The sequence below is a fragment of the Meriones unguiculatus genome, chromosome 18, assembly GCF_030254825.1.
Source record: "Meriones unguiculatus strain TT.TT164.6M chromosome 18, Bangor_MerUng_6.1, whole genome shotgun sequence".
Taxonomy (NCBI): Eukaryota; Metazoa; Chordata; class Mammalia; order Rodentia; family Muridae; genus Meriones; species Meriones unguiculatus.
Window position 1 is genome coordinate 57,999,210 of NC_083365.1, and position 13,415 is coordinate 58,012,624.

The 13,415-nt window shown below is 38.5% G+C and overlaps 1 protein-coding gene across 1 annotated transcript in view; it reads right to left on the reverse strand.

Annotated features, from left to right (window-relative positions):
• Window positions 1-1,411: 1,411 nt before the first annotated feature.
• The window catches only part of LOC110560660 (contactin associated protein family member 5), a 755,447-nt gene continuing 743,443 nt past the window's right edge, over window positions 1,412-13,415 (reverse strand). The window contains exons 23-24 of the mRNA XM_060371591.1: window positions 11,070-11,141; window positions 1,412-8,708 (exon numbers count right to left, since the gene is read on the reverse strand). Of these exons, the coding sequence (XP_060227574.1) occupies window positions 8,512-8,708; window positions 11,070-11,141 (269 nt within the window). The 3' untranslated portion in view covers window positions 1,412-8,511. The remainder of the gene's footprint in view (window positions 8,709-11,069; window positions 11,142-13,415) is intronic.

Genomic DNA, 13,415 nt, shown 5'->3' on the forward strand with positions numbered 1-13,415 from the left:
GATCTATAAAGGTTAGGTTTTATTTTCTAAGTTTTATTAGCAAATTGTGGATTTCAGTGATGAATTGATTCTGAATCACAATAGTAGGTGCCAGAATATTAAGGAATTGTATATAAGGGACAGGTTCATCTGACCTTTGTACCCATGTAACTCTTATATTCAGTGGTTCCGAGCCCTGATCCACAAGGCTCTGTGGTCCTCAGTCCTTTCAGTTGATTTTTAGTCTTTTTCTTCCTCACTGTCTTTATGGTGTCTCTAATAAGGATCTTCAGCATATTTTAAAGAAGCTTCATGTAGTTCACTTCCCTCAAATAATAGCCTCCAATCTTCTCCTTACAACACATGCAACAAAAATGATTTCCCTATCCATTTGGAAGTCTAATATTCATTCTTTGGATTCATTTTTTTCTCATAGTCCCCTGTATTGCCTCAGCAAATCTCACTGATTTATTCTGGTCTCAGATAAACTTTGACTTTCTCCCACTCCTGTTGTTTCAGCGCTATGTTCTTTAACAGATTTAGCCTCTCCTTCTTATGCATTCCCTCCTGTTTCTCTGAGGTTCATCATGTATTGAACAGCTAAAGAAGCTAGTAAATATCTTATCTGGAACAGTTAATTCCACTGTAGGGAATTTCTTTGTTTGTTTGTTTGCATGAGATGGTCTTGTGTAACTCAGGCTGGCCTCACTATCACTATGTAGCCAGTGATGATATTGAACCTTTGATCCTATTGCCTTCACTTTCTGAGGAATACTGGAATTATAGGTGTATAACACTATGCCCTGTTTATTTGGGGCTGGGGATCAAATTCAGGGCTTTTGTGTGTACTATGAAGCCGTTTACCAACTGAGCTACAGCTCCAGCCCATCAAATCACATTTAGTTTTTATTAATAAGTGTTTGTCTACCAGATGACTCATAAATACAAGTCTGTAGAAAGACAATTCTACTGCAGAGCAATATACATCTGCTTTTTTAAACACAGAACTGTTGTATAAATAACAGTTTTCCAGAAGAAAAAAATGTATAAGTAAAATGAGACACAAAGAATGGGTGTTATGAATAGACATTAAGAAGGCTTCAACATGGCTATAGGCATCCTGTGAGACACTGAAGTCAAGATGGTTTAAGAATGTTTTTACCAAATTAGTGAGACTGTTCACATGCACTTTTGTGCCTGATGTGCAGTTCGGTATCAGTCAGTTAAACATGAGAGAACCCAGGACAGTATTTTCAGCTACACTGAAATCAATAAAACCAGAGAGTAGGAGTTTTGTTGGTTTTTTTTCATGGGTCATGTTGGCTAGGAGTTAATGACCTAAGAAATCAAAGTGGGCACTGAGGGATTAATTACTTGACTCCTCATTAACCAAAGAACAACACAGCAAGACATATTCATGTTCCACACAAAATAATACAAAATTGTCTCTTTATTAAATATACAATATTTACAGGTAAGTTTTTTTTATTTTTTACAGCAAAAAAACATAGAAAACAAAGAAATATAAAGCTAACATTAACTTTAATACATGTTATATGTTCTATAAAACAGCCTTGGGAGGAGGCAACATCACATGGGATTAGGGATTCTAATATAGGACAGAAAACATAACATCCAAAGAAACAAGAAGTCTACAGCTTATCCCAAGGGAGATGGTCTGCTTTGCCTCTGTTGTGCTTCTATCAAAAGAAAGCCTGATGTGTATTTGGGAAAGGCCCTTTTATATTTTTTTATTTATTTTTCTAAGCATAATCTCCCTGACCTCTTATTCTTCCAAAGAAATTCTTGATCATGCCAGAAAGACTCTAACTTCTTATCTGAAAAGAATATGTTAATTCTTTGCCTTAGGGATTCAGGAATTTCATGAACCAAATGTGAATAATTGCCTATTTTAGAAGGTATAATTAGAATGTGTCCTGTGTCTTCATTTCTCTATGTTCTATTTCCTGCCATAGGCTAGCTAGCAGTAGAAAGTGTCTATTAAGGACAGCATAGGCTATTGGAAAGTTTTCTTTTGCCACAAACAGGAAAAATTATTGGCATTTATCCTCACCAAATATGAAGTCCTTCTCATGAAATGACTATACTACTTTACGTTTTGTGTGGTTATTTACTTTTTTTTTTCCAAGTGTATTTAAGGCAGGACAAGTTTACCCTGGTTGGTACTGCCATTTAAAGAGAAGGAATTATGCTAGTACTTCATGTATGTTTTTTGTGATATGGCTGACTATAATGTGAAAATATAACCAGTCAGAGGCCCATTCATTTCATCCTGTAAGGTTGCAATTGAAATTGCTCCATCTGGAGAGGCCATTCAAGGAGATTCCAGGGTGACAGAAGGCATGCTCTGCATACCCAGTGTCCTTTATCATGTCCTCTCAGATTTACTGCTGGGATCTGAAGCATGGCACAGTATAATGCTAATGAAATTATGACCAGGTTGTAACCAGTGACATACATCAGCTTTGTCATAACTTGGGACTAGCCTCCTAATTTTAAGCTGCTATTTGATGCAAGCCTAACTTGTGTGCTGAGGAGCATCAAAGGAGGAGTGTTCACAGAGTATCAGGTGGTGGCTTTCTGAAGTACACACTGTAGCAGATGGAGAATGACCTATCTTTCTATCATTATGTATGCCAATGGATGGCATGAGTAAGGAAGGGGAAAGAATGACCACTAGACTGACTCTAATATTTCTAGTCTTCCATCTATGGAGTATTTGACAGTGGGCAATGGACCTGATGATCTTGATAATAGTTATTTTACTTAAAGATGCCATTAATGTACTTACCCTGGACAGATAAAACCACAGTGGTGATAAGTCGAAAGTATTCCTGGACTATATTAATGAAACATAAAACTTGAAAATCACTGGGGTAGGATGGAATTGCCATGCAAAGATGAGTGAAATGTTTCTCGTGTGGGTTCTGTAATATTGCCTCTTCCCTAGAGTGTAAGACAAACAGATGAAAGACACTCCAGAGAAATGGGAAGAGGAACCATCCTTACTTCATGGTGGAAGCTTTGGCTCTCAGCTATTATTTTGTCCATGACATTATTTGCCCCTTCTCCAACTTGAGAAGATCCCATAAATTCTGTTCTGATACAAAAGCCCACTATTACTTAAGCCTTTCTCATGTTCATTTAATTACTTTGTAGACTACAAACATTACAAATGACAGAGGACTAGCTTACAAAGTACACCACTTCACCACAAAATGTACTTCTTACTTTTCCCCAGAGTACCTTAATGAAAAATAAGTAGGGGAAAAATCTCTTAAAAAATAGCAAAAACAATCACTAAAACCTTGTCTTCTTAGGCATTTAACAGATTTCCAACACAAAGGTGCTATTTCTCTCCTACAAAGTAGGTATAGATATAGTTTTCTTGACATTGTTTGAAGAACAACCCTATTAACTTTTCCTCTTTCTCTTCTCTCTCTCTCTTTTTCTGAGTATGCGTGTGTTATACATTTTCTCTTTCTAGGTAGATCAACTATTTAGAATTTGTGAACACACAGCTGAGAAAGAAGAAAAACAAACATTTTCAAAACAAATTATTTGAAAAAGATTTATCAACACAGAGGTTGAGAAAGCCTCAAGAACTGGTGTACAGAAGTGATTTATACTGTGAGTCTTTTAAAGGAAGCATTTCCAGTCTGTGTGAGAGACATGAACCAGCACTCAGTCATCCTTGAAGAAATGAAATATGTTCGCATTTGCCTGTTCAAACCTTCAATCAACCTCCTTTGCCATTTGCAGGTATAACACCTCATGTTTATTTATTTAGTTGAAATTTGGCCTGTAGGACAGTTGAGGACCAAGCATACCCAAGCAATGGCTTCAGGAACAATGAGTGGGAAGACTATCAGTGTGTCAGGGCGCCTCTTGCTGGACTGCTGTTGTGATGGGGTTGATGTATTATAGCTCTAGAGAATTCAACATAAGTGAAGCAGTTGGTAAATGAACAAACTAAGCAATAGGTCCACAGATTGTTGCCCATGTGCATGGATACCAGAGGAATGTTACCAATGCACCTTCCTAGTGGGAATCTTTTAATTGAAGTGATATGGTAGGGAGAGAGAGAGAGCAGACATGACCTTCTGCATTGGAATTATTCATGTAGGATACATAGGTATAATGTCATTTAAATGGACAACACATCAATAAATCATTTGATCAATTGATAATTTCTAGTTCTCAGAGACTTCCCTAAATATAGACAAATCATTGTTTAAGGCAGAGTGGGGAGAGTGAAAAAAAAAAAGTCAGACTATCAAGCAACTTAAGGGAGATTTAGAAGAGCCATGACATAAGGGAATGTCCACCAAAGAAGTCAAAACAGAGGGGGCCAGAAGTAGAGGCTGTTCTTTCCTGCCTCCAGTCTTTACATTGGTCTACCATGTGTACAGGAATACATTTGGAATGCCTTAAGTAGAACTGACAAAAGAACGTAGAAAATTTAACATCATTTCAAATGTATCTGATATAGACAGAGATAATGGTCTACACCATGGCAGATCCAGAAGGTTCTGAGTTCAAGACCTGCCTTGTTTTAAATATAGTTCCAGACTAGCCAAAGCTAACTAGTGAACCCAGTCTAAAGAAATTGTGGCTCATACAGGACCCATTTGTTCTTCTTCTTTCTAAAGAGTCCATCTACCACCTTCTACGGATTTTTTTTTTTTTTTCTGTATGGGCAGTTACTTAGCTTGAGAAAGAGAAATGAAGTAACGATCTCTGTTAGAACTAATAAATAAGATACAAAATTTTAAGAATTATCCAGAATTTTTTTGTCTTCTAGAAGCTTCTGGAAATCATTTGCAAATTAACTATGCACAGGCCTTGCTCTCTGCTCCTTGTGCTGTGTGTACACTTATGTTACTGTAATATCTGCTGATATGGATGCAGTTTAAAGTCCACAATGACAGTAAATATTTGTCTATCCAGTGCCAACAGAATGCTTGGAGTCATGGATATTTCATATATATATATCTTATGACTAAATATAAGAAAGAACCACATACTCATTTAATCCTGGTCCTGTTTCTACTGTGATATAGTAGTTGTGATTGTTGAGAAAAGGGGTGTGAAAAGGGTTGAGAATTAAGATAATGTCATATCTTATTTCTAAAGAAAGTAAAGCTGTAAAATATTAGTTCCAGAGTTCTTTAAATGAATATGAGATAATCAATTTGAGAAAGAGACACCTAGAAAATGTCAAATTTCTATTTTTATAGCTAATCCTTAGAGAAACCACAGCAATCTACTCTATGTATGGACTGAATAATACAGCTGGTGATAAAATCTTTTTGGGTAAGCAAACACACAGTTGCTTTCATAAATAGATTTGTTCTGTGTAATAATATCAATGTAACAGCCCCCTAGGATGAGATATTGAACAGACATTTTTGGTCTTACTGTAAAGAGACCATATTCCACAAATTCTTTATGTAAACAGCAAGTGAAAATGCCTGAGTATTAAATAATTGCAGGCATCATGCAACCTGTATACCATAGGAAGAAGTGGTGGCTAAAGGAGGATTAGAGTCCTGTTTTGCTTTGTAGTTGTTTGTAGGTGGAAAACACAATCGAATAATTACATAAACCAAATAGATTTTGCCACCACTGCTAAAACTGGTCCTTACCTCTAGCTGTAACATCATTCAGTTTTGGAGGGTGCAAATTATTAGCTTTTCACCTGGTATACGTTGTGGCATTGGGAGGAAATTCTGATTAGTTCTGAGACTACATACAAGAGTGCACCATCTTGGCCTTTACCCACAAGGCCTGTGTTCTGGACTGCAGGTCCTGCAAACCTAGGGATGAAGCTAGTAGAATGGGTGCTGTGCAGAGAGCAGAGACTGGCTTAATGCATTTCCTTACATGATTATCAGTTAGTGCAAATTAGTGAGCGAGGAAACTGTACACACTGAGTTGGCTTGTAACCTCATTTCTATCTATCAACATCATGTCAGCAAAATATGTTGCTGTATCTGTGGACTCCAGTAAGAAAATATTCCAGTGTGATTAGACTTCCTTTATTTGTTGTTTCACTGCTAGCGGGGCTTATGGCTAAACTTCAACATGATTTTCATTTCTGGTGACAAAGGAATATGCAGCCAAGCAACAGGTGATTTATACACTGTTTTATAGATCTAGAAAATTCAAGTAGAAACTGGAGAACAGCAAAGAAAGGGCAGAGGGAAATAGACTCTCAACTCTCATTTTACTAGGTGAACATTTCTCTTATTATAGGTAGAAAATTAAAAGGGACATCTTTCAAAGATTTACTTTAAATTCATTAGCAAAAGGATAACAATGTTTTAAAAAAGGAAGAGAGTAAGTAAGAATTCATAGAAAATTTTAAGTAAAGAACATACATTTAGGGCAATATTGCATAGTTGTGGACTATGCTACACTCAATCCTGACATGTGTAGCTTTGCAAGGGAAGAAAAACCACAAATTGGAAACTGGATGAAGCTTCCTTGTCCAGGGCAGTGCTGGACAGTCAGAGGTAGGATATTTAATAAGATGGATGGCCTACTGACTGTCAAGTACCTGCTATCCAAATCATGTCCACTCTGCAAAGGGAACTGTCCAGTACTTTTTCCTTAAAGGATCTTAGTTCTAGCATTTCCTAAGGGCTGAAGTGTTTGGATTGTTTCTCCCTTGTCTTTTCTCCAAGGTGGTTCAAGGACAGAGTTAGGAATATTGTTACCATAAAAAGAGTATCCACCATCAACAATTCAAGATGCCTCCTTGAGCAACGTGTATGATCTGCTACCAGAAGCCTGAGATGTTTTACTACCTTATTTAGGCATGTAAGTCAAGTGCAGGAGGCACCATTGTGTACACTGGGGCAGGAACAGACCGGAAAATGTGATGTAGTTCACAAACTAAGGGCTCCCCTGAAATCCTCCGAGCTAGAGGTGACCACACACAACAGCTGGGCCCGTGTCTCTTGGGAAACAGCTCAGTCGTCAAAGTGAACGCATCGTGTGTGTTAGAATGTGAGTCCTGCTAACCTGCACATTCCTTCTTTACCAGATCTTTCTTGATTGGATGGACAGGGATAAACCTGCTTGATGTTACTCATTTTTCATGCGGCTCTTTTCCTTATTTTTCTTTTTTCAGCTTCTCTACCAGCTGAACTTTTTCATAGAGCCAATTTAGACTTCAAATTCTGTTTATGCTGTTACAATACACACCTGTGTAAATTTCTTCAGTACAGCAATCTTAGGAATAAAATAGCTAACGTAGTCTAGTTTAGTATAGTGGAGTAAGCAGTTGTGAAGTTATAGGAGCAGCTACTTCCTCACGAGTTTCTAGAAGACTCTTGGTTACATGCCTCAAAACCAAATATCAAAAGAAGAGCAAAGTAACTGCTCACTGTTCAACCGTTCTATATTGGAAAGCACTGAGACTCTATGGAATGAAGTCAGGGAGCTACTTATAGTGTGGATATTAACATAAATAATAATAAATACTAATAAACTAACATAAATAATAACATAATACTCTCTGGTTGCTTGGAAAATGCCACTTAAACAAACAGTCCAGAAGAGTCTCCTTTGCTATGGGCCCACAATGTGGGTGTTCTTGTAGCCTTCCATGTAGTCTCTTTGTTCTCACAGGTGCTAAGAAGGGCTACAGTCCCATGCAGACCTGAAGCCTTTTTCAACTCAACTGTCAAGGAAGCCAAGTTTCCCCACCTCCTCATGGAGTTAGATTTTTTCCAGATATTTAAGTCCTAGGTACAGAGAGGCTACAGGCAGGACAATGATTGTGGCCTTGTCAGAGGTCACACATGAACTTGGCTCATTACTCTTTCAGCTGTGCCTTAGGAAAGACTGTCCTGGATACTTCTCAAATAGCCACTTTAAACACACACTCACACAATCTGTTGGCTCTAGAAATATTTCTTTGGGGCATAATATCTACCAACCTCCCTCCTTTCTTTCACAGGGGACCTAAAAAACTGTGGATTTACTTTCCTTTATACTTTCCTGCTCTATTAGGGCCCTGATAATCCCAACGCTTAAAGGATGACTGTCTTCTCTGTCACACACACATAACTCACTTCTGCTCTCAAGCCATACCTAACTGTATGGTATTGGGAAGGGACAATAGTTAAAGGGAAACACCACAGAGCTCAAGTCTGATGGAAGCTGGTGAGACCAAGTGCCTGAGAAACTGAGCAGTGAAGTTCAGAAACTGGACTATAAACATGGAATGTGCGTGCGTGCACATGTGTCTCTTCCTTGCTTACAATAGTGAAGTCTGTGCCTCCAGTGCTGACTGTCACAATGACACACAAATCGGTGAACTACAGTAGCCACAGCTACCTGATCTCCTGAGCTGGAGAGATCAGTGCTCTCAGTGGGTGTATATGTGTTCCAGAAAATTAATGGCAAATGACAGAAATCAAACATCTAAATTAAAAGACAAAAAGAGAAGAAAAAATAGTGAAAAAATAAGGAAAAGAGGACCAGGTGTCCTCCAGCAGCTCAGATGAAGTATTCCCGTTTGCACTCGCTGGCTGTGTTTTGCAAGTCAATTTCATTTCTGAAGGAACTGTCCAAGTTCTCTGGGTATTCCTTCTCCTTCATCTGGTTGGTAAGGTGTGACTGCTTATGCTGATAGAGGAAGCGGGTCATGATTCCGATGACACAAAATGTAATAAAAGTCACCACTGCTATGACGCCTGTAGGGTAAACAGGAGGAAAGAGAAGAAAGTTGTCACCAAGAAAATTCAGTCTAGACAATGACAGACTGTGGAGGAAAAAAAGCAACAAAGCTAACACACGAACAAAAATCTGCTGTGTATCTAGAAATAAAGACTTTCCCAGAAGCTCTTGTCCTTCCATTTCTACAAAACCTCCTGCAAGCACAGTACTGTGGGAGAAAGGCTGTTTCTTCTAGGTTATGTGATGAGTGAAGAATAAATATAGGGTTAGAACAACAAAGGACTTATATAGTTTCTGAGTTATGGTTTATGTTGTTGCTAGAGATCAAGCCCAGATTTCACAGATTTTAAACACACTAAGCCTTGCTGAAAATTTCTTGGTCTGAGAGCCAACCCCTCTCTTTGTCTCTCTAGATCGTTTTATCTGCCTCTGTCTCTGTGTGTGTGTGTGAGTGTGTGCGTGTGTGTAGCTGTGTGGCTGCCATGGCACTGGTTTTATTAACAGAAGACAAATTTCAGGAATCTGTTCTTGCATTCCGCTTTGGTTTGAGGCAAAGTCTGTCCTGCTGTATCTGTCATTTCACAATTCTGGACTACATAGACAGACCGTATTTTAAATAAATAAATAAATAAGAAGAAGCCAGGCCAGTAAGCAACAAACAACATTTACACAAAATTAATAATTAATAACAATAAAACATTGACATTTTGGTCATCAGAATAATTTCATTTTTGATAAACTACACATATTTGCATATTTCACATTGTCTAAGTTGTCTGACTAATGAGAAAAGCACCTATTATGGAAACTCATTGCTGATTATTGTTAAGCCTTGCCAAGAATTCCTTGGTCTAAATGCTCCTATCTGTGTGAATTGATACCAGAAAGTTAAATATAAAGCCCTATCTTCCATCAATTTTTAACAGTTTTGACAATAACTAAGACCACTTAAGTTTGTCATATATTCTAAACTCATTTTGTGACATATTTCCAAAATATTTTAAAAGAGGGCAAAATAAAATATCAAAGTTGGTAGTCTAATCTGGGTAGCAACGAATGATTCTGAAGCAAAAACTGTAGCTTTAAAATATGACAGAGGTTGCCTCTTTCCTGCTGCTGGTTTGAAGGGGATATTGCAGGCTGTAAGCTGAGCAAGCTTCCCAGGATCTCCTGTGGGGCTTTGATAACATTCCCACTCTCAGAGAGACTAAGCAGAGTTTGCCAGTATGTGCTGAATGCCAGAACCCAGTCTTTCCTCATCAAATAAAAACTTACAAGAACAAAAAGAACTACAAAATTCTCTATGATATTTACTGATTTCAAAGAAATATCAAGAGACTTCTCTGAGGAAAGGGCATGGTTCTCCCTCTCTGCGATGCCACTGTGGTGGAGTCTGTTCATCCCCCCACCCCACCCCCCCTTTTTTTTTGGAATTGTCTTCTATGCTGCTATCACTGCGTGTTTTCCTATCTCCTCCCTATTCTGCTCTTTCTAGGAAGGTACAAACCATATCTCTCATCTTGCATCTCTATTCTTAGAACAATTCTGACCTAGAGCAAAAGTTAATTAAATAGAGGTGAAATGAATGACTCCTGCTAACTTTTAAGAACTCCATCTGGAGTGCATTTATTTATCCCAGCTGGCAGAATGCACAGGTGAGGCACATGCTAGGGTTACAAGTCATTAAAGAAAAAGGATTTCCATATCTCAGGCACCTTACATTAAATCAAACTTAAGAGACATTCCACATTTCAAGACCCAGTTGGAAACATCAAAGTACTACAGGCTTTAGTCTATCTGAGACAGAATAAAGAGTGAGGTAGAGTGAGGCCAACAGGCAGCTCAAAAACAATAAAGAAAGGGAAGGTGGTTGGGGATGAGCTATAAGCAGAGCAGGCAAGCTCTATATCCATAGCCAGATGGACTGCTGGATTTGGAACTTCTGTCATGTAGGCTTCACCCTGCTCTTTATATTTAACCCAAATCACTTGGTAAAGGAAAACTGAAAATGACTGCAGCTCTGTCCATCTATCTGCCCCAATGTGAATTATTTCCACAAATAATTTTATTGGTCTGTTTTGTATGTGTTTTAGAAGTAACAACTGGATGCAATGAACAAGTTGCAGGCTGCCGTCTGTGGGTAAATGCTCCAGCTGTTGGTTCAGAACTCAGCTGCCTACTGAATTTGAGGCAGAGTTGCCCACACTGGAGGAGAGTCTGTTGTTAATCTTGAACCATGCATAAAGCGGCTAAGGGCTGGACAAAGAGTGCCAGATTCTGGATATTGAATGATCATGGGTAAAGAAGGCTTCAGATAACTTTCTCCAGAAAACAGGATTATAAATATCTTTCTGCTTTCAGTAATGAAGACAGGTTACCTCCAATGACTGCTGAGTCACTTCGGACTGCATTTGTGAGTGGTTCATGCTCATCTGCCTTCCCAAAGGGATCTAGAAAGAGGAAGAAACACAAAGCTTAAACTTCACCTTTCACTCAGCTACAGGGAAAGAATATGTAATGTACATCTGTGAAGTGTAGCAAGATTCCAACTAAGATGTGAACAAACACTGTGAAGGGATGCATTTAAAATTATAACCTGAGTTCAATCCCAGAGCCTGCATTAAGAGCTGAAATCTGGGTCTCCAATCTGTAATCCGGGTGAAGTAGCTGGTAACATATCTAGATGATATAGAAACAAGGGACTGTGCCTCTGAAACAAGATGAGAGACCTAACTCCCAAAACCTTGTCCTGCCAACTCCTTTCATTTTGTGGCATGTATACACACACATGATAAATATTTAAACATGAATAAAATGTACTGCTTACAACCCATAACCTATGATCTCATTAGCTTATAAGTAAGTTGTAAGACAGCCTTGAGCTAATTGAGGGTGGTCTCTGGCCCATGCACCTTCAGTGATCCCCTAAGCCTTCTGCTTTGCTGAAGAATTTCTAGGAATGACAGCTGCCCTGTATTTCCAACACACTTTCCTCTTTACCCCAATGACCTCTGTGGCTGCAGCTGGACCTGAGTCTACTGGTGAGGACAGCCAAGAGCACTGGAAGAATTAGCACCTCAGAGCAGCCCTCACCAGGAGAGCAGCTGTCCAGTGTGTGCCCTTACCCTCGGAGCCATTGCTCTAGTCTCATTTATTTTTCTTTTGAGACAGGGTCTCATATACACCAGGCTGGAGTTTAACTTGTTATGTAGTATAGGCTGACCTTGACCTTGCTGTGTAATGGAGGATGGGAGACGGAGGAAATAAGAAATGGACAGAGACAGAGAGAGGGACAGAGTGAGGTGAAAGGAGGAAAAGGAAAGGGAAGGAGATAGATAGGGACAGAAGAATAGAATAGGGAAGGAGATAGGAAAGAAGATAGAGATGGGTGAATAGAAGAAGATAGGAAAACTTAGAGAGGAAGACAGAAAGGAAACAGAGTCATAGGGAGTAAGAATAAGACAGAAGGAAAATGGTAGGGAAGCTAGGAAGGAAGAGATGGAACAACTGGATCTCAGGGAGACTGATAATAAAGACAGGAGGAAGGAAGGGAGAGAAAGAACCAGGAAGGGAAGGAAGGAGAGAGTCTGGACAGAAAGGCAGCAGGAGGGAATGGCAGATACTTAGCTACTCTATCTCCTGTGTCCTTAGAACTTCTTACTGTGGTGTGTTCTCTTTCTTATCTTCTTCCTGAATTCCCTTCTACTTCTTCATGACTACTCAAATCTCGATTGTTCACAGTTCACATGATTCCTTTATCTTAACACAGCTCATACTGGTTTAAACTTTATTTAGCAGGTGTACTACTTTTAACATTATAAATAACATAGTTCTGATGTTAAACCAGATTTCTCCATTTCTAACATGTTTTGATGCTGATAGGTTGATACATATTAGTTTACTTTACTAATTCTAATTCTCTAATGCTACAAGGAAAACATTTCAGATCCAATAAAATGACAGTTTCAGTAGTATATTTGGCAGTCATGTTCTGTAGAGTAACCTTTATCATCACAGTGCTGATTTAATATTATATTTTAAAGTCTGATCTGACCTTTTACTTTTCTTCTCCCACAATGAAAGCCTTAGCCTAGATGCATAAATGCATCTGTCAATGCAACCTCCACCTGCCACTTACCATTTATCTACCTCTATCTATTCATCTGGCTATGTCAAAAGTAATACTATATGAGTATATATATATATATACACACACATATATATAATGTGTGTATGTGTGTGTGCACATATCTATATTGTGTAAGAACTCCCATTTTTTAAATTTTTTATTTAACTTTTATTAATTACACTTTATTCATTTTGTATCCCCCCCATAAGCCCCCCCTCCCCTTCCAATCCCACCCTTCCTCCCCTTTCTGCACGCATGCCCCTCCCCAAGTCCACTGATAGGGGAGGTCTTCCTCTCCTTCTTTCTGATCTTAGATTATTAGTTCTCATCGGAAGTCGCTGCAAGAACTCCCATTTTTAAGTACAATATTAGACATTGCTTGCTGACTAAGCCATGGTCTGTTTTGTTTTTGTTTTTTTATCCAGTACTAAGTATGCTAGATATCACCAGGAATATGCAACATACTTACACATTTCTTTTGAGAATTATCTGCCATCTGAGAGTGCCAAAGCACAAACTGAATTTAGACATTGTTATTACTTTTGCTTTATATGATATCAATCTGCAGCTGAATAGTGATATATCAAAGTAAATT